The following is a 26,195-nucleotide window of genomic DNA, read 5'->3' on the forward strand; positions in this document are numbered from 1 at the left end:
CTAGTATACGTATGTCATGATTTAACCCCAGTTGGCAACAGTACCACACAACCGCTCACTCACCCTCCCCTGTCCCCCTGGTGGGATGGGGAAGAGAATCGGGGAAAAAAAAAGTAAACCCCGTAGGCTGAGATAAAGACAGTTTAATAGGACAGCAAAAGAAGAGAAAATAATAATAATAATAATGATAAAAGAATATACAAAACAAGTGATGCACAATGCAGTTGGTCACCATCCACTGACGGATGCCCAGCCCGTCCCTGAGCAGCGATTGCTGCCCCCAAGCCAACTCCCCCAGTTTCTATACTGAGCATGACACCATATGGTATGGAATAGCCCTTTGGCCAGTTGGGGTCAGCTGTCCTGGCTGTGCCCCCTCCCAGCTTCTTGTGCACCTGGCAGAGCATGGGAAGCTGAAAAGTCCTTGACTAGCGTAACAACTGCTTAGCAACAACTAAAACATCAGTGTGTTATCAACGTTATGCTTATACTAAATCCAAAACACAGCACTATACCAGCTACTAGGAAGAAAATTAACTCTATCCCAGCCGAAACCAGGACAATATATAAAGTTATTCTCTGTAATCAGAGAAGTAGACAAAAGCCTGAAAAATTGGCTCACTCAAGCTCAAAGTTGAAGCAGTCAGATACAGTTCAGGCTCCCGAATCACGTTGCTGTCCAGTTTTCCTGTGCTATCCTGAATAAATTCTTCAATTTTAAAAATTAATTTATTTTTTAAAATACCTTTTTATAAAGCCACACTAGTGCTGTGGTCTACCACAACTCTTTTGTAAGAGGAAATAAGAGTGTGCCACCATATTTTCTCTTTGACAAGGATTTCTCATGTGCCACAAGCTGGCACAACCACGGCTAGAGTTGTTCATCTAAAGAATGGAATGATTCCTTATTTATTGCTTCTGGCAGGTGTAAAGTACATTTTTTCTCAATAGTTTGGTTATATCAGCATGGAAAATTGGTGTGTCTGTATGGTATAAACAAAATGGAAACTTTACAAAATCACCCCCAAATGGTATAGGCCTTATAATAAATACTCTGTCATCAGTAAATACTGTAAAATATTTTGAAAGTAGTATTTCTGAAAAAAATATTTTTTGTTAAAAAAATTTCTTAAAAATAGTCTTAACACTGTTGTAGTTCTTGTTTTGCAAAATGATATGTAGATGTTTATATAATTTTTTGCTGAAACACAAGCTGCATTTTATTGTTTGTTTCTTTATAAAGAGCACAAATCTGACTATCTCTTCTCACCTGCCATCCCCAGCACATTATGTTGTCAATTTTTTCTTCATCTCTGATCTCATTTGAAGTCACCCTTTTGCAAATTTAATGTCTGTATTTGGCTTCATAATAAGGAATTCAAAAACATATCATTTGTTTTGACACTTTTAGTGCATTGGCAGTATGGGCTGATTGAAACATCCAGTTGATTTAGTTAAAAGCTCTCATTGGGTAGAGATGATTTCTTTGAATATTTGTGTTTCAATTATTTTTGTCTAATTTGTCAGTATATTTTATATGTATTTGACTTAACTGATATTTTATTTATGTTTTAGGCTTCTGATGATGAATCTTATATCAGTGATGTGAGTGATAATATATCTGAGGACAACACCAGTGTTGCAGACAACATTTCTCGGCAAAGTATACTACTATGTTTTAAACTTTGGGAAATTATGTTGGTTATGTTCATGTATCAGATTTACTGCATGTCTGCACATGACCAACTCAGCTGAAATCAGCGAAGCTGGGCTTGCTTGTTCTGGCGGTGATTTGGTTCAATTGATAAGTCTGTTTTTCTTTATCTGCTGCTTTCTTATGATAATAGTTTTTTCCCTTTCCAGTTCTTAATGGTGAGCTAACAGGAGGCGCATTCAGGAATGGACGGAGAACTTGTCTCCCAGCTCCCAGCCCTGACACCAGTAACATCAATCTGTGGAATATTTTGAGAAATAACATTGGCAAAGATCTTTCCAAAGTATCCATGCCAGTTGAGCTAAATGAACCTCTGAATACCTTGCAACATCTTTGTGAAGAGCTGGAATACAGTGAACTCTTGGACAAGGCTGCTGAAACAGATGATCCTTATGAACGCATGGTAATAAATTTAGTGTAGCACTTCCTATGTCTGTATTAAAAAGGGAGCTGTTGAGTGGAGGTCTGTGCAGGGTCCTCTCTTGCTCTTCCTGTTCACAGGCAGCAGACCTCCCTGCTGGGTCAGACGAATGCTGTGAAGAATTACAGGTGGTAGGTTTGATCTGAACAAGTCTGAGGGACTTTTCTTGACTTCAAACCAAGTCCTGCCAATTGTGACTCATTGATGTGAAGACTGATCTCACTCTCTAGGACTGTATATGTAGGCATTGGCAGTTTCTAACCCTGCAGCATCCTTTCCTGGCTTTCAGTGATCAAGTCCAGCAGCCTCCAAGAGCTAATCAAGTCTGTGGCTGGCTTATGATCCATGTAGGACGTCAGTAAGATGTAATCCTAGGCAATTTCTAATAGAGAAGTTCCAAAACACCAAAACAAAGTTTGCCTGGGCAGCCTGACTTCAGCTCCCCTGTAAGTATGGCTTGTTTTTTTAACTGACAGCCAACAGCCTATGTTCAGCTCTCAGGGTGCTTTGATCTGTCATGTCTGCTTTTCCTCAGAAGAAACAGGGAAAAGCTGTCAGGGGAAAGTTGGCAGTGTTGTTGCTGAACATATCTGCTGTTCCCTGGTATGGGTTGGCAGCACTGTGGATAACTGAGAGAAGAGAGGTTGCCTGTGGCTGTCATATAGCCACACGCTCAGATCCATGAACTGCCATGTTCACGTGGCCCGCAGGAGAGCGAGGGGTCCTAAACCCTGATATTTTTTCCTTGTCACTGAAGAAGTTGGACCTGTCTTATTATAGGGGGTTGAATTACTTGTCATCACATGCTGTTTTCCTACAAGACTCCTTATGTCCCTCACAAAAGGGAGATCCTGTAAGGACTGGGCAGTGTTGTACTGAGTAAAGCAGGCTATTTGCCTGTAGGACTCTGCCTCCTTTGTTGAAAAGCTTGGAAGGTGAGTATTGAAGGAGTCAGGAGAGTTCAGGAAGGAAGAGCCACGGTGCAACTGAAAGCTTCCTTGGAAACATGGATTCAATCCCCTTCTCTGCTACAAATATCTAGTGCAATACTGAGCATACAAGCCAAACTTTTAACTAGCACCTTGAAAACGCAAATTGCACACCCAAGCTGAGGCATGTGGGACTACTTAGCAGAAGTGCTGAATACTCAAAGCATCAGTGGTAGCAGTGCTGTGAATACGTTACCTGCTTCTTCACTGTTCTCTGAAAAATCAGGACTTTGTTATCTTAAATAAGCATCCAAAAGTAGTGGAAACTTTTTTCTTCTCATTGCTCTATATATTATAAGGATAGTAAAACCCCTCATTTCTCTGTAGTGTCTTCTAGTTAAATTCATGAAAAAGGTTTTGGAAGAATGAAGGTTTTTACTGTTGAAGAAAAGCCTGTGAAAAGAGCGTTAATTCTGTTCATGCTGCTTTTATGAACAATATGAAATTAATAGAGAATGGAGCACCCATTACACAGTGTGAAGAAAACAAAGCATGTAAAAGCTCACGAGTGTTACATCCTTATCCTTGCTAGCATGATGAGGAGAGGGGAACCTGGTTAATGTTTGCCCTGCTGTTAGCAGATTATCCATAGCTGAGTGATTTATATCCCCATATTGCTTTTCTGAAGTTTTGATTGGACTTCTGAGTGCCTGTTGTGATTTTTTTTTTAACTCTGCTAAAGGGAGCTGTAATCTAAATTACCATGGCAAGTCACTTAGCTTATTATTGCCAGCTAGGCCTGGTTTAGAGATTACTAAATTTTGGTTGTACATGTAGACAAGGGGGCTCATAAGGCTGCACATGTGTGGAAGATCCTGAGATAACTCTGCATTAAGAACATCCTAAGTGAGAGCCATTTATGTTTGGCACTAAATAAAATAGTTCCCATAGGAAAATGGTATGTGATCTTGTCATTAGAAGTGATCATATAATATTTACTCACAGGGAGCATAGACTAGAGCTGGGTCTGTGTTTTAGATCATTAGTGATAAGCCTGGTCAAAGGTAGAAAAACAGTGTCTTGTACAGATTGTTATTTTAGGGGACTGTTGAAAGAGACTGACTGAGGCCATGAAGAAAACCAAGTTATATCAACAAAAGAAATACAGTTTATACTGGTTCTGGCTGGGTTGTATGGCTTCACTCTCAGGCATGCTTCATTAATCCAGATTTCACTCTGAGTGGAGTGAGTTGTGTGATACCACATAGTGATGGCATATACACAACAATCTCTGCCTATTCTCACTTACTTTCTTGTCTGTATTTTCACAGGTTCTCATAGCTGCTTTTGCAGCGTCAGGCTATGCCTCTACATACTTTAGAGCAGGAAGCAAGCCATTTAACCCAGTGCTTGGTGAAACTTATGAATGTATTAGAGAAGACAAAGGATTTCGATTTTTCTCAGAGCAGGTAAAGCTCCTTTCTAGATAGATACTGTGTTTAGATTTAGATTTTGGTTTCTTTGTTTGATAGAGTAATCTTGTTTTTTCTTTCTAGTTAGAATGGTTTGCTTTCTTAGTAGTCAAGAAAGGTTGTTAGTATGAGTGAACTTCATTAAATGCTAGAAGGTATATATTTTTATAGTAATCACAAGGAAATATCTTAAGTACATAGTATTTTAAGTACAAAGTTAAGTTGCATCTGTTTTCATAGCAACATAGGCTAATAAATAGTGTGGGCTATTTAGTATTTTCATATTGCAGTAACAATTGTATTGTCTTAGAAATGAAAATGAATTGTTTTTAACTCAGCCAACTGTTTTCCAGGTTAGCCACCATCCTCCCATTTCGGCCTGTCACTGTGAATCGAAGAACTTTGTGTTTTGGCAAGGTATACTTTTTTAATTCAAAAGCATAAACTCCTTTTTTATTGTACAAAGCAATGAATAAACTCCTTTTTTATTGTACAAAGTAAAAACTTTGTACAAGCTGAGCTTTGCATTTGGAACTTACTCAAAATTTCTATACTTATTTTTGTAGTAACATATTACAAACTGATGGTCTGAATTACTTCACTCCAAATTCTCATTCTTAAGAGTGAGCAGACATGTTACAACTTCCCTTGTCACTTGCAGTCTGTTTATACTTTTCTGCTTAAATGCTTTTTACCAAGAAAATTATTATTTCTTACAAACACAAGCAGTTCTTTTTACACAGTTGAACAAGCAGCTTTTTCTTTCCTTGTATCTACTGGCATGTGCATTTAATTTGTATTGAATGTTTTCATGAGAGATTTGACAATAATGTAGCACAGGCATGACTCCTAGAAGAAAATCAAACTTATCATTAGTTTTTCCCACCTAATGTAATTTTCTAGTTTGTGTGTTGGTTGGGTTTTTTTTTTTTTGGGGGGGGGGGGGGGGGGTTTGTATTTTCATGGCAACCTCATACTGTCCTGTTTTAAACCGGATGGTCTAGCATAGATCACACAGATCACTGCAAGGGGGAGACTTTGGTCTTTTCAGTTTTGTAAACCTTTCACTATTGTATTCAGATATCAGGTGGAAAAACAAATTCTGGGGGAAATCAATGGAAATTCTGCCAGTTGGAACCTTGAATGTGACTCTTCCAAAGTAAGCTACTGTCATATTTCCTTTTGTTTTCAGTCTTTGCTGCAATCTAATCTGTGCTGCCTTGTGAATGGATTGGGGGAACTGTATGCAGACATCACATGAATTGTATTGGTGAGAGTTAGTGCCTAGCTCAAATCTCTCCTCAGTGTACAGGTGGAGATACTGAAGCATTTTTGAGCCTGAAGATCCATTTGGGGTTTTGGAGGAAAAATACACAAACTCTCTAGAAAGCGATAGACAGAGGGGGATAGAAATGTTTTAGGAGAGAAAACCCAGTTTTTACATGTACAGTAGTGATCAGCTGTTCAGAACAAAGCTGCAATATAGGACTGTCAGCAGCTAGCGCTGTCCTTACTAAGGCTCTCAATACTATTAAGCGTTCCAGATCAACCACTAGTAACAGTGTAAGGTCATTTTTCAAAATGTAGATAAGCAAAAACATGTTCTTCAGATGTTGACAGAGTAGTGAGAAGAAGTTGTTTCACCACAGGTAAGACTAGTTGCAAGCTGTAAATCCTGAGAATATGCAAGGAGAGGATACTTTAAACATGTCTGCTGGTTTTGCAGTACTATTCCTGCTCCTGTACATTGCAGCCACCCTTTCTTTCTGCCTCTAACAGTATGGCATCACTCCACTTCACCTCTTTATCCATCTCATGAAATTGAAGTAAATGCACTCAGGAGCATCTTTGTCTTCTGTCTTCATGCTTGCCCCTCAGCTCTGAAGGAGAATGTGCTTTGCACAATATAATTCCCTCATTTTATTCCCTTGTTTGACAATAGAGATGCTCTGACTCTGAGTAGTCGTTACAGAGGGAAAAGGATGATGTGCCAGTGAGCTCCTGCTTCCTAATTCCTTTCTGTTATCTCCTTTCCATATTTATTTTGTTCTATTTCTAATTTAATTACATTGTCTGCTTATAGCCTCAATTCAGCCTTATGTTGATCTTTGGGTCACTGTCCTGCCCCTAAAGGAATTGTGGACAAAGCACTTAATGCTCCGAGGACAGTGTATATACTGTGCAGAGCTTTAGTGGTTCATAATGGCTTGATTTGTGGTTCATAGCACCATTCTTCAGTTCTCTGCACTAGAGCTTACGTGAGCTGCTCTGTGGAGGATTAGTAATGTACCCAGAACCAGTGCTTTATTAAAGTAAGCTATTGTTTCAAAAGTTTTTGAGGAATATGGTCTTGTATTTATGATAATGGAGCTATGTTTTACTTTTTTGTCTGGACTGATCATGATTAATATATGTTACTAACTACTTGTTAATCTGTTCATAGGTATGGAGACTACTATGTCTGGAACAAAGTCACTACTTGCATACATAATATTCTTAGTGGAAGGAGATGGATAGAACACTATGGAGAGATAACTATCAGAAACACAAAAAGCAGTGTTTGTATTTGTAAACTCACATTTGTCAAGGTAACATATATATTCTAATACATATCATATATTCATAAAACTGCATAGTTTAAACATACATCAAGCTGTTTCTTCAGTATTCCTGAAATCCTCATTCCACATTTTGTCTTACCAACATTTGCAAACATGTAAATTGTCAAATGAGAGTGCTATGTCAAGTAGTATGACTCTCTTCCATTGAACATTTGATATCAGTGTGTTGCATTGCTGTATAGCTGTGTGCTATATGGTTGTTGGTTTTAGGTTAAAAATGAAATGTCAAAATTTCTTTTCTATTACCACAATGAAAACGCAAAGACACTGTAGACTTCTGTGCCATTTTACTTCTGCCTTTATTAGAATTTGGCGGTCAATATTTTATCTCTTTAGATTAAATAATGCTGCTTTGGTTCATAGTATTTTAATATTCAGACAAGGACCATATATAAAGACAGATCACTGTATAGCTATGTTACTATCAATTATTTTCCCTAAGAATAAGTTTGTCTTCATATTGCAACAAAATACATCAATACCATTGCAGTGTTAGCAATGGTGCGTTACTGTAAATTTGAAATTCATGTTTTGATGGATGTTCTGAGAATGGGCAACTGGCTCAGTAGGTGAAGGTGTAAGAAATAAATGTGTCTAAGAAAAGCAAAACAGAGAAGAAAAACAGAAAGCAACAAATGACAAGTACTACTGGCTGAACGTCTTCCCTGCTGCAAACAGTAGTGCGCAGCACTCATCAAAGGATTCCCTTACATGTACAGGTATTTTCAGTATTTCTCCATATAGAAAGAAGAGAATTAGCTGGCTCTGATCTTGCAGCTTTCAAAGTGTCATTTTTGCTGAATTGTGTGGGATTTGGGTTAATTAACAACAATATAGTTCCCAGATGTGCAGATAATTTAAATATCTTTATACCAAAACCACATATCAAATTATTCAGGGTTTCTCATGTACTAAATGAATTAATATTCAGATCATCTGAATTTCAAATTCTGATATTCTTGGTTCCAGGTGAGCTGTCTTGGACAGTTGGTGCCACATACTAAGATTCATGCAGTATCTGTATTGGTACAATGGGTAGTGCAAAAAACAGTGTGAACTAGTAATTCTTTGTTAAACTTGCAGGTGAACTACTGGAATTCAAATGTAAATGAGGTCCAGGGTGTTGTGATAGATCAAGAAGGGAAGGTGGTTCATCGCCTTTTTGGAAAGTGGCATGAAGGCCTTTATTGTGGGGTTGCACCTTCAGCCAAATGCATATGGAGGCCAGGTAAGAAGCTTGTAATAAACTCTGGCAGGCACTGTAGTGCAACCCTAAACTATGTAAAGCTGTTTTAGCCATCATTTTAAATACACAAAATACTACTGGAGAAATTAAATTTCTGGCTAGACAAATAAACAAGAATTTACATGAGTTTATAATAATGGTAAAAGGAAAAGTTCTTACAGGGCATAGTCTTCTACATGGACAAATATTCTGGGGTTTTGGGGTCAACATAAGAATAAAATTAAGAAAAAAATTGGATGTCTAGGCCTGCCTGCCTGTCTTCTCACAGACAGCAGAGTAGCTTATTTGGATTCAACAAATAGGAGGTGCCAGTTTATTGAGTTTGTTGTCTTAATGCTTTATTAGCCTAAAGGTTTGGTCTTCAGAGATGGTGAGCTCCTGTGATTTCAGGAGCTGATTTCAGCTTCCTTACTGCTTGCTTAGAAGCACTGAGGTTGAATTAGTTGCCCTTTGCACCTGTAGTATCTTTCATACATGCAGAGTGATTATCCAGGAATTGTCATCATTGTTAGTATTTTGAACCCTACTCTTTATTGATAATACTTTGAACCCTACTTTGCTCCCTACTTCTGCAATGTCTACTCTGACAGCTGTTAGTGCTGAAGGTGTTGGACAGTGCCAAATCAGGCTGTGAGTGAGCGTTATGTTCCAAAATTAACTCTAATACAGACATTTGATAAGCCCACTTTCTGGGGAACAGGAAACTATGTTTAACTTGAAAATCTTGAAAACAGTAATTTTTATTTAAAAAGGAAGATCATAAAAGTTTTGAATCTATTAGCATGTAATTACAACCTCTGCGGGATAAGCAGGTGAAATTAATATTTAGTGAATGTTGTTCCACCTAGAGAATAGCTTTTGATGCTTTTTAATTGTATGTAAGAGTAAAATATATTAATATTTTTCCTGTTATAATTTAATAAATAAATTAATCTCTTGCATATTTAGAGTAATAGTTTAAAAAGCTTTTTTTTTTTTCTCATACATATTCATACAGGCTCCATGCCAACCAATTATGAACGTTATTATGGCTTCACGAGGTTTGCTATTGAGCTCAATGAATTAGATCCTTTACTGAAAGATCTTCTTCCTACAACAGATGCGCGATTCAGGCCAGATCAAAGGCAAGAATGCTTATTTATACACTTAATATTTGGTGGTTTTAAGGCTGGGTTTGGCTGGATATTGAATTTTGTCTGTGTCTTCACTACAGTCTGAACTAAGCTTTGGAGGCTTCTGCTGGCAGAGAAGGTATTCAGTATTGCAGTCAAATTTCTGCTTTACCCAGTTGAGGGAAAATAGAAAGCATCTTGTTGGTATAGTAGAGCTATAGCGCAATCCTTGGGCAGAGGTAGGATTCCTCATAAGAAACTGGAAAGACAGGGTCTGAAATGTCATGCCTTCCTGCTATGAATGGAAGCAACATTAATTCCCTCCTAATTCTCAGTTCATAGTACTTCAGTGTTTGTGAGATACTGAAGTTACTAAAGAAAGTGTATGCCTTAGGCTATAGGTCAGGTACATGTAACTGGGGAGTCACATCTCGGTTATTCTTATTTTATCAGGTTATGACTAGATCTGAAAGTGGGTACAACAGACAACAGGCTTGGCTTCTGCTTGTCTTTTGTGATGATTGGTGCTAGAAAATCCCTTGTTCTAGACATTGTATGATTGCTATAGGACCTGCTGTTATTCATACAGGCTTCTTGAAGAAGGAAATGTAGAAGCGGCAGCATCTGAGAAACAAAGAATAGAGGAACTTCAGAGAGGTCGGAGGCGGTACATGGAAGAAAACAGCATTGAATATGTACCCAAATTTTTTAAGTGAGTCTATTCATTTCAGTAGTAAATCTCTGTTTTCTATAGCGTGATTGGACAAAGTACTACCAGAATTACTGCCAATGTAGTCTGTTAATCATGAAAGCCTGGAAAATGGAAATTTTAAGAAAAATAATCACATACCTGATCTCTGCCTGAAGCAATTTTTACATAGTTTAAAGCTTCACAATTGAAAGATCATTTTCTCACAATGGGCAACAAGTATACAAGCCTGCTGCACCCCTTGGCCAATGTTTTTTGAACTTTGAAGTGGAATAGAAGTATAATATTAGGATCTAAGATTTAACTATGTTATTGTTTTAAGTCATTGCATAAACAAAGTAATAAATAGTGACCTGAACAACAACATCATACATATATATTTATATCTATAAAATGTATATATAAATCTATCTGTATACCCTTAAATTACAATTTATTTATTTTTGAGTGGAGGGGGGTTTTTTTGTTTGGTTTTGCTTTTAATTAAGCATTGTTCTGAAACAAGGGATAGTCATACCAAATAGCCTGATGTTTAGCACAGGGAATCAAAAGTGGAAAGATTGAATGTGCTTGATGCAGTTTTGTAGTGGGTGAGCAAAATACAGAGGAGACAAACAATAGAAATGGTAAAATGCTTGCATTCTGCAAGCTAGATCTCTTAGTTGATCCACCGCACATAATCAGAATCTGTAATGGCCAAAGAGTCTTTATGTGGCTCTAAGACCTGCTCACACAGATCATACAACAGATTTGCGGTCTTGGCTGTTTTCTAAACCTTCCACTTTTGACACAGGTAGAGGTTGATTTTTATTTTTAAGTCCCTGACTGTTCTTGTGTCCTTTAGAAATATGAAATCAGATTTAGTATTAGGTTAGATGAGAGAGGTATGGAATTTTATTTCATGTTGCATAAGAGCAGAGATCTATGGTCAGAATTTTTTTTTCCTCTCTCTCTTTTTAAAATATTTTTTTTCTCCTTTCTACAGAAAAGTTATCGACGCTAATCAAAGAGAAGCCTGGGTTACTAATGACACCTACTGGGAACTACGAAAGGATCCTGGCTTTAGTAAAGTAGAAATTCCCGTACTGTGGTAAACTGAGAATGTAGATCTAGTAAACATATCACTCTGAAGAAAAAAATAACTATGCACAATATGTTTCTTATAGCTAAGCGTGGTTTGTGGGTCTACGGAAAAACCTATCATTCGCATTTATATTCATCTTTATAACGGACTTTTGAAAGTGCATTAGACCAGGCCCCTGACCACTTCTGGATCTTTTTAATTTTGCAGCAGCCATTAAAAAAAAAAAAAAAAGAAAAAAAAAGAAAAAGAAACCTTTTAAAGTTTCATACACTGAAAATTCAGAACAAAAGAAGCAGATGAGTTATCCAAAGTCACTCGGAAGAGGTGGTAAACACAAAACTGCAACCGGTGCTTTAAACAGACATTAAGAGTAATGTAATTTAAATTAAAAAAAAAAAAGGAAGAAAAAGAGAAAAATATCCATTTTGTTTCAACTATTTTTGTTAAAAACTCTTGGGTCACAACACTGTCATTTCTGGCTTCAGGTTAGTCCTTTGGTGTGATGTGCTTGGACTGGCCTTTGTCAAAAAGTTATGCTTTTCTGGAAGCTGTTCCCATTCATATGCCATTGTTCATGCCTTAAACAAAATATGAAGATGTACAGTAAGTAATTTTAAAATATGTATGCTTAGGCTTGTGTGAAGGGCAGATTTTTAATGCACTAGAATTTTATCATGATACAAATATTGGAGAACCTGCATTATTTAAAATCAAAAGACAACCAAACATCTGACTGTATTTCAGAGGAATGAGATCTACTGTACATGCTTTAGCTTTGGGAAGCTGACTGTATAATCAGACTGAAAAGAAACTGCTAACTGGTTGAATTTGACATAATTTTGGTAAATGCATATGAATCGCTAGTCAGTTCATATTCTAAATGACTGATGCTGAGATGCAATCATCACTTTTACCACTGGCTGGACATAGTCTCACAGTGAATCTCATTTCCCCATAACTGTTTATACAATTAGAATTCCCTGAAGCTTTGCAACAGCATTAAAAACACAGAAAGATTTCATGGGAAGGTGTCTGGCTTCTCTCCAGAAGCTGGATAGTACTGTAAATGCAACTATTTTCTGCCACACACACTGTCTACTTTACTGGCTCTGTTTTTTCCCCATCCACTTTTCTTATCTAAATTTATATTTGAGAGTATGGCAGAGGTTCCTGTGCATTGTAGCTACCAACTACTACTTGTGTTGCCAAATAGCTTTTGTGCAAAATTATATTTTACTGTTTTTCATAAAGTGGTTCTATATTTTTTGATTAAGAACCAAGTCTCTTATGTGTTGCTAAGCCTCAGTTAATATATGTGGGAGAAGGCTTGGCATTTTCTATTTGAAAATCTCTGAAACATTAAACAGTAGAAGGGCAGATTTTAATAAAACGAAAAAAAGTAATTTTATTAGGTAAAAACTGCATTCCATATGGTATGATATAGTCTTCCATTTATGCATGTACTATACATCCAGGCACTGATGATAGGTTAGGTTTCATGCATATGCACTGTATTTCTTTCTACACATACACAGCGTACATAGTGCACTTGAATTTTTCTATTTAAGATTGAATCCAGTAGAGACCTAAAAAAACCTGATTAGATAGGTATGTGATCCTGCCAGCAGAACTGCTTGAACAGTTCTCAGTAGACTACCACACATACCCAGCTCTCCACCTGCTTCTTCCTTTTGCAGAGTCAGGTCCCTACAGAACTGAGATTACTTTGATTATTTAATATGCATTTGGTTCTCCCCCTTGTTTGTATGGCAAAGCAACTGGCAGAGCAACTAGCTACTAATGAATTCCAATTTCTTCACACAGTTCTGTTATCAGGAAGAACTATGAAAACCTAAAGAAAACATTAAGTAGACTTTTTAAGAATTGTGAATGCTCATGAATTGCTTATGAGTATTTGGTATAAAAAAAACTGTGTGCAGATTAACAGGATTTCTTCCAAAGAAAATTTTGAATTATTCAAAGAACAATATCTTTTTCTTTCCTGTTGAAAGTAGTCTGATTTTTTTTTTTTTTCAGTTCTGCAATTGTTATTATAAGCAAATGAAAATGTATAAAAATTTGGAGGGTTTTATATCATATTTGGTTCACTTCATCCTAGTTGCTTTAATGACATTACACTATGAATCAAATTAGCACATTGTGTGCAAAATAGCAATTAATTATTCTGTGTCACTTTCCTTAAAAACAAACATTATTAAACATTTGCCCACCTCATGCTCCAGTCTTTGTATGCAGTTCACCATGATATTAGAAAGCATTATGTGTGTGTATGACTGCAAGTACCTTTGAGGGACAGAAACTGCATGTCCTTAAATTTTTTTGAAAGTCAGTTATTAATTTAAATGCAGAATAAGGTCTTTAGTTTTACAGTGTTCTGCTAGTGCTTTGTGAATGCCATTATTTGCAATGCAAACTGAAACTTGGTGAACACTAAAGAAGCTATCACTGATTTAATGATTTTTTACCATTCTTTATTTGACACTCATTGAAAGAAAAATAACATCAACATTTTTAGAATTAAAAAAAAAATCTGTGATATGCTAAATCTTTCTATTGAAGGCACCTTTTAAGCCTACTGAATGTTAAATTAGTTAATTAGTAAGTAGAGGAAACACAAAACAATGCATCACAAAATATTTGCAGTCTTTATCAGACATTGAAAAGTGCTAGCAGATGTACCATAAAGCAATTTCTTATAGTTCAGAACTCTCTGGATTCTGTGCAAAATATTTTATTAAATTTTTCCTGTAACCTTGGGGGACATCATGACATATTTTGTGCTGTTTCTAAAGAGAGTGACTTAACAGAGGATAGGTCTGGGGGCTTCTATCCAAATTATAATGTTTAGACAACCTGTGAAGTTTCACCAGCACGGAGTCACGGGGGATAGTGGGCTTTCCACATCCCCTGCCAGTGTAGCGCAGAATGGGGTTTCCCATGTTGCAGTGAGAATGCACTGTTGGCTCCTTTGCAGCCTGGCACCCATTGTAAGTGCCTGCTGCTTTTCAGCAGGGCTGCTGCTTGGCCATCTCTTCCCAGCACATGGGATTTTTCTGCCCTAAGTGCAGACCTTTGCACTTCTGTTGAACCTCGTGAAGTGTCTTCTGGCCCAGTCCTCAAGCTGAGCAACATCCTTCTGATTGAAGCTCAGCCATTTGGCGTGCCGTCTCATCCTCCTAATTTAATGTCATTTGCAAAATTGTTAGCGTGTAGTCTATGTCCTTGCCCAGGTCACTAGTGAGATGTTGGTTGACATGGGCCACAAAATTGCCCCCTGCAGGGCTGCCTTCATTGCTGGCTGCCAGCAGGGCATAAGCCATTGATCAATGCCCTTCAAGCCTGGGGATTTGGGCAGTTTTCAGCCCACCTCACTCCATTCGTCCAGGCAGTATTTCCTTTTGAAAGGCATGAAAAATACTTACCAACTCAGTAGATTTAGTTGCTATAGGTTTGGTATGTAATAACAGTTAGTGCAAATAATTTGACGTTTAAGACCTTTTAAACAATTTAAGAAGTTCTAACCTTCACTGCAAAGACATATCCTTTGCTTTTTCCTGTGTTTTCTCAAAACATTTATTTCTGTATAAAATACACAACCCTTATGCTTTAGTTTCACAATAGTGAACCATACTTTCAATTAATATTTTAAAAGCGTACCTTAATTTGTTCCCTGTTCTGGTACTGTGGATACGATAGGGTAATAATAGCTATTTTCATCAAATGTAATGTCTTATAAAGACTTTAATAGCTTCATTTCCATTTTAGATCTGGTAGATTTTTCGGCATATTAGAAATTGTTATCTCACTGGGAGATACAATTTAAATGTAAGTTTAATCACAGTATTACTGTGATTAAAAAGTCATCTAGACACCCATTCTAATTTTAGACAGATGTAAGTTGCATGAAATAAACTTTTTTCGTATTTGGCTTTAAAAGTGAACTCCCACTATAATGCTCTTTTCATCTTACAAATAATGTTACCCTTTTTTTTTTTCCTCATTTTGAACTTGTGACTCTGAATGAGCTTTTATGGCATTTGTGGGTTTTATTTGAATAGCACATGCTAGGCATATGTCAAGTATTGCAGTACGTATACATGACACAGTTTTGAAAGATACTGTCCTTAATTCCCTACTGAACACTGTCAGAGCTTTATGGAAACACGTTACACAAACCTCATGGCACACTAGGAGCCAGCACTAGTCCTGCCCTTACGGGCGCCTGGTGAGGAGCTTGCATCTGGGCCCTGCCCTCTGTTTCCCATGGAGGTAACATGAGGTTTTCTCACCCTTGAACCAGGCAGAGTGGAGCCCAGTGCAATGCAGTCTTGCTCATAGAGTTTCTCTCAAAAAATGCGAATTTTTATAAATACCCTGGGAGGGAGGGGAAGTTCATTTGCACTTGCACAATAACCAAGAGGGCTGAACATGCCAATTCTCTGTGAGTTTTGCAAAACTTGCTTTCAGTAGCAAAGCTGTGTTAGTATAGGGAAGGTTTGTGTGGTCTCCTTGTTTTACAGGATTTTGAATATTGTCTGGTGCAGAGATAAACACTAGCTGTTTAACATGCCGTTGGCTGAAGTCGTAATCTGAGGAATTAACTCTGTTTTAGATGTCATTATTAATAATGGAGCTGCATAATGAAAGTAAAGGAGAGTTTTCAGATTAAATGCACCTGAAAGGAAAGGGTATTTGTATTCATATGCTAAAATGACAGGAGGGGTTAAGTTAGAGACTTTGGCCCGGCCAGAAAAAGATTAATATTGACAGAAGCATGTAAGAAACACTGGAATGGCCTCACCGGTCACCCTGTGTTATACACAGACCTGGGAGAAAGCTAACAAAATTTACTCTGTCATAACCACTTACCTTGGCAGCTGCTGGGGCTGAAAATACTATCCTGGGTTTTCTTCCTGTCTGTCATTAAGTCACAGTCATCAAAACTGTATAAAACTTGAATTTGCTCTTTAGAGCATTTATTGATGAAAGTTGAGGTAGGCAGGGATACAGTGGCAACTAAGGTTTTATATTAATGTGCTCAAAACTTCAAAGGTATATTTAGTATAAAAAATAGTATAATTTTCTACTTTTCCATCCCTGGTTACTTTTATTATAATTCTGGTATCACTTAGAAGTAGTTTCATGGAGAAAAGTTTTTTTTTTTCTTTTTGTTTTTTTTACAGAAGAATCTAGACTAAGTGTGTTAATAAAGGTTTAATTATTCCCGGGGAGGATATCTCCCTGAGCTCCATTAGAACAGTGAATGGTACCCACGAGAATGTTGCAAATCTCTGTAAGCTCAGAGAAATGGCTTATTTACAGCAATTTATTTTATTTTTGTATCATATATCGTAAGGAGTCTACTTACAAAAGCAAATACATTATTTGCTCTTTAAACTAGGGAATGTAAAACACCTTCATTCATTAGTTTTGGTGTAAGCTATGTCTTTCTTCCACTAAACTGAAAAGCCTTTTTATAAAAGGATTTTTATATGGTATCTTGCAGGTTTAAAAAGTGATAGCAATGTACTTGTAGGTGTTTTATATACCCTTCTCCTCCTTTGTCAAGTTTTGTGGTATTATAAACCCATCATATCTTTTTTTTTTTTTTCCCTTCCTTGTGATCTTTGACAAACCTCAGAAAAGAAGAGGGAGGGAGAGACTACAATGGAGAACAGTGAAACTAGTCACGGCAGCTCTGTCAGTGGCACAGCTGTAACAAAATAGAAAGTTTTCTAACTTTTATGAATTAAAATGTCAGCAGAGCTGCTGAATCTGTTTCAGGCAGGTTATCTTAATACCATTTTTCTTTCTACTGATCCATGACAGCATGAAAAAAGGGAAGATTGGTGACATATGCTCAGAATTAATTCTGAAGGTGAAGGGAATTTTTTATTCCTTTTATAAATAAAAATTACTGTAGCCAGCATTTGGCTGAAGGGGTATTGGTAATGTGGACAAAGAGTGTTACATATTTTATAAATAAGGAAACCATAAATTTGGAATATATAATCAGCAGTGTGTAACATATTCTGTCTTGACCTATGAATAATTCACTGAAGTATTGTAAAGCTACTTATTTGTACTTCTGGAGCAATGATCCAGATGTTGTCTCCTATGAAACACTAAAACGTATTTCCATGTTGACTGCTACTTTTATTGGTCTGCATTAATGAAAGAGGGATCTCTTATGCTAATGTATAATGTTGCTGGCCCAGAACATCAGGGATGCAAAAAGGGAAGAGGTGAGGAGATTCCTTCAAAAAGTCAGAAGTGAGTAACTTATCTTTTACACCCAAGCATCAAAATGATGTAAGTGCTATACAAGAGCAGCACACACAGTGATAAATATTCAACCAGAACTATTCTTCTTCACTGAGGTACTCATTCCTTGTGCCAGTCAGTGTAGCCACACAAGCAACATCTTTTTCTGAAGTTGCATTACTATTTATGATTGTGCTTGTGGCCCAGGGGTTGATTTGTCAGGTCCACCTAGGACAATCAGTGTTAGAATCAGGATTGCAAACTCAGATTTCTTTTCTAGTAGTCCTGTGCTGAATGCTCTCTCTCTTCCTTTGTTAAATTCACCTGAACAAGGGATATTACAGTAACATTAACAAAATTAGTATAAGTTTAATCTTCAGTATTTTCCAGTCAAAGGAAAATTCAGGATAGCATCTTTAACTGTGTTGAAGAAATACAGATGAGATCTTCAATTATCTTTGTATTTGCATAATATTTTATAAAATATTTTGATATTAGATCACCAATAATAAAATTATACACAAATGTATGAAACATGCTTTGTCACCTCTCTGGTGGTCAACATTGAAAATTATCATTCCAATTTGAGGCTAGAAATTAGGTCTATTTAGTTCTTGAAATAAGTGTTACTGGTATTCTTTAGTGGTTGAAATATAGTATAGCAAATTCAGATCACAATAAATTTTATTTTCAGCTGAGTCTGAAACAAGACCTGACTATGAGCTGAGCAATAAATGCTGATGAGTGTATTTTGGTATGCAGGCATAAATGCAAAGACGGCAACTTCTACCTTAGTTAAGCTTTTGCTCTAATTAGCAAAAGCACTGTTCTTGTTCCTTTATAATTATTTCTAAACTAATTATTTTCAAACATTAATTTCTCACTAAGAATTAATTACATGTGAAGTTTGAGTTTTAAAAATTAAACAGTGTTTGGAACTCCACAGACATTAAGAGTGGCGCTTGTGTCTTGCAGCTAATGCTCAGATCTTGCTAAATCTCCAGCTCTCAGAGCAGGGTGGACCTATAGTGCTTACTCACTAAAATTTCATCCTTGGACCAAAAAGAAATATCAGTGGGCTTTTCCAGATGGGATTCTTCTTTGTATATTGATTTGTGTCTATGTTATTTACTATAAAATGAGTAAGAAATCAGGCTGCTAGCATCTGATGTCTGAAACCTTTTCCTTCACCAAAATGCATAGCAAACTTCTTGTTTGGTTTCCTTCACCAAAATGCATAGCAAACTTCTAGGTTGTCTGAAGCGCATACTTTATTTAGCACTTAAAAAGTCATCATAAAATTAAACTACTGTGGTATCCAGAGAGATCATTATGATAGTTCTATATTAGGATATTAGGTATGTTTTCTTTGTTGTAACCAGTAGCAAGACTCTTTGGGTCTTTATCTACTTTCCTATGTAAAATTAACTGTTTGGTGAATTATGATTTCTCAGTATTTAACAGCAAAGAATTTGGTATTTTCTCTCATTTTGCACAAAGTTAATATGAATTGGGAATAGTGTCGCACTTTTTTGGTGAGATTAGATCCCATATGTATGAAATGTAGTAAATTTTAGTATTTATACCTTGCTCAGACTCTGAGAATGCCATTAGAAGATTAAGGTTTAGATTAGTTGTCAATTTTACATCGCCTTACTGAGCTTCTTTGCTTTTAACAGCCTTTATTTGCAGATGGGAAACAGCCCTGCACCAATTCTTTATAAGGCCAAAATGTCAAAACCTAAATAGCTAAAAGAGCATTCTTTTCTGATTGCCCATATCCCTGTGCTCATTATAAAAAAAACCCCAAGTCCGTTGATTTCCTGTACACCTCTTTGTGTAGCATACTTATAAAAGGAGGTCCTCAGAGTCTTTCCACTGTGATTATGCTATTATATCATCTAGAAAGGTATACAGAAACTCGCTTCATGGTTTTTGAGATGAATTTTGAAGGCAAATAGTTGCTTTCTAGAAGCCTAACATATAGAGCCAGTGCTACTTTTGAGTACTGAGTAGACAGTGTCTGTTTTAGAGGGACATAATGGACTGTAACTAGAAAGGGTCTGTGTTCCTAGATGCAGCAGACAAAATTTTTTCTGTGGTTTCAAAGCAATAGAAAACTATTACTTAAGGGAAGGAAAGAAAGAAGATAAGAAGCATTTATGTACCCAGCTACCCAAATGTTGCAGGAGGCATTATTTTTGAGCACTGTAACATGAAAACTCACCTGCAGCACCCCTAGTTTTATGCTCAGAAGTTCACTGTGGACTTCCATAATGAGATGAAGAAGAAAAGGATACTGGAAAAAAAAGTCAGTATCATAATTTCTAAATAACTCAATAGAAAAGTGATTTGCAAATATTTGTTTTGAGACCTGTATAAGCTACTTAAAGTATTGCAATTTTTAAAAGCGCAAGTTTAGTCCTTCATAGTACATTCAGTAATTTAACATTTAAAAAAATACTCTTGATTGATTTCCTACAAATGCATTCATTTGTGCTTGACAATTCACAAATTTGGGATATCTTTCAGGATGATTCTTCTTTACATCTTATTAATTCTGACTCCAAATACTGGCTGTAATTGTGCCTGTAAAAACAATTCTATTGCTTACAATTACTAAGCATCAACAGCTGAGGAATAACATAGGTAGGATATAATTTGTATATTCCAAATCTATAGACTTTTATTTCATATGCAAGAGTTAATCAGCAATGCACATCTCAGATTTTTTTTTTTTCTGCTTCATCTGCTTGGACTCTGATCTTGCACAGGCATCAATACGTACTTAGCATAAACATTGCAAACAGTCTCATTGAATTCAGTTTAAAATATGTAGATACTAAAGTTCAGATGATAAAGGCTCAACAGTGACATTCCGAAGAAATCAAAACGATGTACCTGGTTACACCAGGCTTTATAGTACTTGATTTTTAATTCCTACATGCTTAAACAAATGAGCACCTACGCAGATGAGGCTGAGCTGCTGTTGGTACTCCATTGAACTCAGTGAGCTTGCAGGTGAGTGGATGATCTAGCTGCCCAAATCTATTTCAGCTGTAGGCCTAACGTACAGTCAATCCTAGGTATTCAACTAGTTACACTTAAGCTTAATTTTGAACATGTGCACTGTCTTGTGGAAGATAAATGTGTGAAATACAGCTGGTTTGACTGCTTGCCAGTCAGAGCAATATATTTGACTTTCCTTTCACTCTCTTGCATCTTGGAATCTTATTCTGAGGCTTGCAGTATTTAAAAACCAGTTAACTTCATGTCTCTGCAAAGCTCAATTATGTATGACATTTGGAAGAAAGAACAGGAGATTAAATCAATGACAGTTCATCATACTATGTCTCACTCTGGCAAGCTTAATTGTAAGAATGTTTGCAATTCCTACCCCTGTTTCCCTGTACTTTCCCCAGGATGGTGCCAGCCTAGAGTGAGGGTTGCTAGTACTGTATGCCAATCAAAAAAGGAGACTAATCTTTCTGATTTGTGAAGAAGGGGGTGGCTAACTAAAAGCTGCTCCTAATCTCAGCCTAGAAAAGCATGAATGTGAGAAAGTGCCTCCCCTCTCTCCTTCTAGGCTTTAGCACATAAGTAGAATTGCTTTTTTTGGTATATCAAGTTCTCTGGCTACTTCAGAGATTGAACCTAGCCAGAAAGGAGCAGTAAAGAAACAGTTTTAAGTTCCCACATAATGCAGCTGCAACACTTACTCTGTGTCTTTGCACTTGTGAGTTGGTTTTGAACATACTGTTGTAGTAATCCAGAATGCAGATGAGGCCTCACGCTGACTACCTCTCGTGCAATAAAAAACAAGCTCATACAGTAGTTAATGTTGATTACAGTCGAGCATCTTTTGGCCACATGATTCAGGGAGGTGGTAGTGGGGGGAATAGTAAATGAAAGAAATTAATTTAATTAAGACTTTATTCCAGTGATGTATGTGGTATACACAATACCCATAATACCAACTCCAGCTGAGGGAGGTCCTACAGCTTCTGGTAGGAAATAAAGGTGAACTTGGCTATGCTATAGTTTATGTTGTGCTCTAAAATGTAACAAAAGATGTCATCTGTTTCCTTGAGGCTGAGCCAGATTTACCAGGATATTGTGTCCAAAAAACACACACACAATTCTAGTTTTTGAGGAAACATGATGCTCTTTCACCTGTTGCAATGTAATTGGATAATGCATGTACAAATGACTTGTTTAGCCTGCCAATGAATGTTGCTAATGCCTTACCAAAAAAAAAAAAAGCATATTTTTTGTATTTTTTTCCTCAGAGGCAAATCCAAACAATGCTAGATTTGGGAAACTGTTTACTGAAAAGCATTTTCTAATAGATCTCTGAAGAAGTGCAATTGTATAATTATTATTGTTCAGTGCATACAGTACATTGTCTCCATCACTCTGTACACTGCTGCTATTAGTGCTTGTTCTAATAAATCTCAATGTACACTGTTTAAACTGCTGTCATCTGTGTTCTGATTTATTAACATAAGAAACACTTTAGAATATGGTTCTTGAATGAACTGTTTGTAACTAGTTAAGTGAATTGACTATGAATCATAAAATTCTTAATATATATTGTACAGATTGATTTTGGAGAGGTGGGTGATAGTGGCAGCAATAGCACTGAAACAGCGGCTTCTCACTAGCATTATCCTGTTCCTTTCTAACCTTTTTCCACTGCAGGATTATTTTTATAAAACTTTTCCCATGTGATTCTCTGTGCAGTTCCTTTAAATCTGGCAGGAGCTACCAACTGCAGTCTCAAAGAAGATAATTTTCTTTTTGGCAGTCCCAGTTTTATCTTCATGCTACAGCTGGTAAGAGCCTTTTGCTTTTTTTTTTTTACTTCAGCTTGCTCTTTATGATTAAAGGGAGCTTGCAGTATGTTTCTCAAGTTTTGTGAGAGGGTTTAGGGAAAATGGTTCCTGATGTTCTCTAATAGAATTGAAAAAAGGGGTGTGGAAATGAGGGGGAAAAAAAAAAAAAATTACTTGACACCCACCCCTTCTGGCATCTTGGAAAAATAACAGTATGTGGGATTTTTCCATTATGTGTTCTTGTCAGTTGTTCAGCCCTTAAATCAATTACATTTTATTTAAAATGAAAGCATAATAGAAAACAAGAATTTGGTTAGGAGGAGAAACCAAAGGAGGTTTTTGTTGTTTCTTGGCATTGTAAAAAGAACAAGCGTTCAAACAGTCTGGAATGCTGCCTGAGTGGAAGCAACAGCAAAGGAAGGGAAAACACCTTTTCATGAATGGCAATGCTTGCTTTCTTGTGTCAGAGTGATCTCGTCCAAACCGATGCTCTGAGCCAGGTTGTACACTGGGAGCTTACTCCCTGTTAAACAATTCTAAGAGCAAAATTCAGCTCTGGTTTCACATTTGTGTAGTTGGGATCTGTACTTTGCCTCTGAATGCTTTGCAAAACAAATCTAACACTTTTCGATGACTGTTGCTCAGCAAAATTACTGTGCATAAGTGAAGTGTGAAAAGCTATATGCCATTACTTAATTGATTAAAAAAGCCAACACAACAAACCTTTGGGAATAGATTGGAGTGCAAGAGGCCTGTGAGGCAGCACTAGCAATCTGACATCTAATTTAGCATAAAAACTATTACTTAAGTATGGAAGTAAATTTTATATTTAAATTTAATCTAACCAAGAGACAGATGATACTTCTTCTTAACCGCAAACATGTAGGCGCTGTGGTGTGGTGAAGTGAGACAGTGTGGGAAGCTATTGACAAGATTGCATCCTGACTCAGCTAAAGGAGTTGCCCACAGAAAGCTGTTCCAAGTTTCACTGCTGGTACAAAAATCTGTTCTGATGTGATGATACACAGCATTTTTGCCCAGCCAATGTATCAAGCCACATGGTTCTCCAAGTCTGTATTAGCTTATTAAATATTTAAGTTGGTCTAAATGTTGAAAAACACAAGTATGCAATAGTGACTGTTTCTGCACCTGAATATGCAAAATTATTTTCGAGTAAGTAATCATTACTAAATCAGATTAAAAGAAACTAAGCTGAAATATCATTCAAAACTAATGAGGTACTGTGGGCTAGCTGAGGAGGTACTCTATAGTTTATTTCGGCTGAGTGGTGAGTCTAATTTTACTCAAGGGCAGTAAATAAAGTGTCTTATATTTAGACTGTGCTTTTTATTTCTGAAAGCTGTGTCTAAGATGTAACTATTAGGCAGAGTAGCTAGGAGACAGGCTAGGTTATACGTCCCATATCTATACCCCAAGTGCATATTAATAATGGTAAATTTAAAAATAATTTGGAACATGTTAAGAAAGTATGCATAAATGCATGTTACAGACATGAATCTGTTGTGAAGATGTTTTTTACCTGTGATTAGATTACATTAGGTTACATTTGTAATCACATGGAGAAGTTCCAAAGTAAAATCAAATATGTAGTTGCTTTTCTCACTGATGGCTGTCTGGCTATATTTCCTTCAGCAAAGAAATGAAACTAATTACTAGCTCAAATTTCACAACTACCCCAGGTTTCTTGAGCAGGTTTTTTGACAAGTCAGTGGAGGAAAAAAGTATAATTAAACATTTCCAAAAGGTGACACTTGTTGGACTGCAAGTGGACTACAAATTCTGGTAAGGACATGGAGTTATTTTTTTAACTGATAAAATTTAAGGTGTAGGTTGTCTTTTAAGTTCTTTAAGCAGGTTATTTTTGAGGGCCTGGCATTACATTTAGGAGTCAAAGAAACTGAGGTGATTTAGCACAAGGGCACATCCATTCTTCAATTCTAGTTCAAGAGCTGATTTCAATTAAATGCTGAGCAGCCAACCTAGTACAACAATATTAGTCAGTCTGCTTTTTATGTTTGGTGACAAGAATTTTTTATGTCACCTGTCTGTTAAAATGTTTAGTATCTGGAAACTGCTCAACTGTCTTCTTATTTTATGCTTACATATGTGAAAAAAATATATTAGGAAACTAAAGGAGGAAGTATTCTTGTAGCATGAAAAGGAACAGCCTGAATAAGCATAGAGGTGATTATGAAAAAGGATACTGAATTCTTGCATGCCCTACAAATACCTACTTTATTTTGTCTGTTTATAAATACTCTGTATCCAAAGATCTGAGAGTACGTTATAATACTAGTCAGTTCTTGCAGTGTCCTACTCAGGGTCGTGATGTATTACCACAGCCACATACAGTAGGTTTCAGAGACTGAGGTTAATTGCCCAGTATCACAGAACAGCTAGCGGCAATGCCAAAAATAAATCCAGTTCAAGCCTGCTGCTCAGGTTAAAACATAAGGAGAAGAAGCAAGGAACAAGATATGTCTACTACTGAAGGAACTATTGTATAGAGATAACAGTACCAGTGCCCATCAGACAAATTAGCACGGACAATGTGAATTATAGCACAGTAGACAAATCCTTGGTTTTGTAATCTTTCTTTAGACATAATGGCGCAGCAGCAGCAGCTACAGTTCTGCATCCTCATACAGGTGGATGCAGAAGCCCACAAAGCTGTCCTCTAACAGACACACCCACTCACAGATGCTGGAAAAAAGGATTTAGCCATTCAGGCAGCACCCTCCAAAGGAAAGGCAGCATTAAACCTACTTTAGGTCACACTGGCTTGCTTGTTTCCAGATTTGTCTTCACAAGCTAATAATAATGCTAGATGATGACAGTAGCTTCATTGTATGCAGTAATGTTTATGTAACACATGGCCACTTCTGTTGGCTGAAAGATGTGCCCGCTTCTCATAGGTAATAAGTTTAAATGCAAACATACTGTCTCAGCAAATCTGTCCCTGGAGTACTACTTTTGCATTTCTTATTAGTAAATGCTTCACAGCTAACACATCCATCTGCCCTTTAAAAATACTACCAATAATATTAGGGCAATTACAAAGAAGCAAAAGCTGGGATATTTCATACACTTTAGCCAGTGATAATAATTTACTATCATATTATTTAAATATGGACATGTGAAACACAGATTAAGTAGTCTGCACATCTATGAACAAATGTCTGAAACCTGAAAGGTAAGTCTGTGGAAGAGCATATAAAACTATCACCAGAGCATATGCTCCTTAATCTCTTTTGTGTTTCCTGTTCATCATTAACATGGCTCTGTTGAGAAGGCAATGAAGTGGTACAAAGGAGCCAACTGTGCAACACATTCCTTCTTCATGAAGTCAACAGATGTTGCTTCTATAAAGGTGAAAGGGGGATGATGTCAACCAAAAGCCATAGAGAAGCCAGTTGAACTCCACATCTTGTAGCCTTTCATTGATGTAACGCTTACAGTACAGTGCAGCTTTTAATACTTCGATTGCTGGGCAAGTGTCACGCTATAATACAGCATCTCCTGGCAGGAGATCTACCTTTTATGTGTAGTATGGACTATGAATACGTATTATCGCAGTCTATTCTGTGGCAAAGAATAGAAGGAGGTTCCAACAGAGTTTACTTGAGCTGTAAACCTGAAGAGTATTATGTAGGAAACATAGTAGCAGTGAGTGTGTGTATCTGTCTTCCAAATGGACTGTTAAAAGTGACCTTGAAAATAATTTAGAACAGCCCTAATGGTATATT

At 36.8% G+C, this 26,195-nt stretch overlaps 1 protein-coding gene across 3 annotated transcripts in view; it reads left to right on the forward strand.

The window, feature by feature from the left end:
* The window catches only part of LOC140657292 (oxysterol-binding protein-related protein 6-like), a 129,610-nt gene that overhangs the window by 89,458 nt on the left and 13,957 nt on the right, over positions 1-26,195 (forward strand). The window contains exons 16-26 of one of the 3 annotated variants that reach the window (XR_012044276.1): positions 1,576-1,663; positions 1,864-2,117; positions 4,396-4,533; positions 4,890-4,953; positions 5,617-5,695; positions 6,980-7,124; positions 8,241-8,385; positions 9,401-9,527; positions 10,105-10,227; positions 11,210-11,911; positions 22,337-22,428. Coding sequence is in view for 2 of the 3 variants with exons in the window: in XM_072874089.1 (XP_072730190.1) it covers positions 1,576-1,663; positions 1,864-2,117; positions 4,396-4,533; positions 4,890-4,953; positions 5,617-5,695; positions 6,980-7,124; positions 8,241-8,385; positions 9,401-9,527; positions 10,105-10,227; positions 11,210-11,289; positions 22,337-22,428 (1,335 nt within the window). In the remaining variant the exon portion in view is untranslated. Of the gene's footprint in view, positions 1-1,575; positions 1,664-1,863; positions 2,118-4,395; positions 4,534-4,889; positions 4,954-5,616; positions 5,696-6,979; positions 7,125-8,240; positions 8,386-9,400; positions 9,528-10,104; positions 10,228-11,209; positions 22,242-22,336; positions 22,429-26,195 lie in introns of those variants that run through there. The other 2 variants (XM_072874089.1, XM_072874090.1) reach the window with 2 other exon arrangements.

Source organism: Ciconia boyciana, chromosome 10, assembly GCF_034638445.1.
Source record: "Ciconia boyciana chromosome 10, ASM3463844v1, whole genome shotgun sequence".
In the NCBI taxonomy this organism is placed as follows: Eukaryota; Metazoa; Chordata; class Aves; order Ciconiiformes; family Ciconiidae; genus Ciconia; species Ciconia boyciana.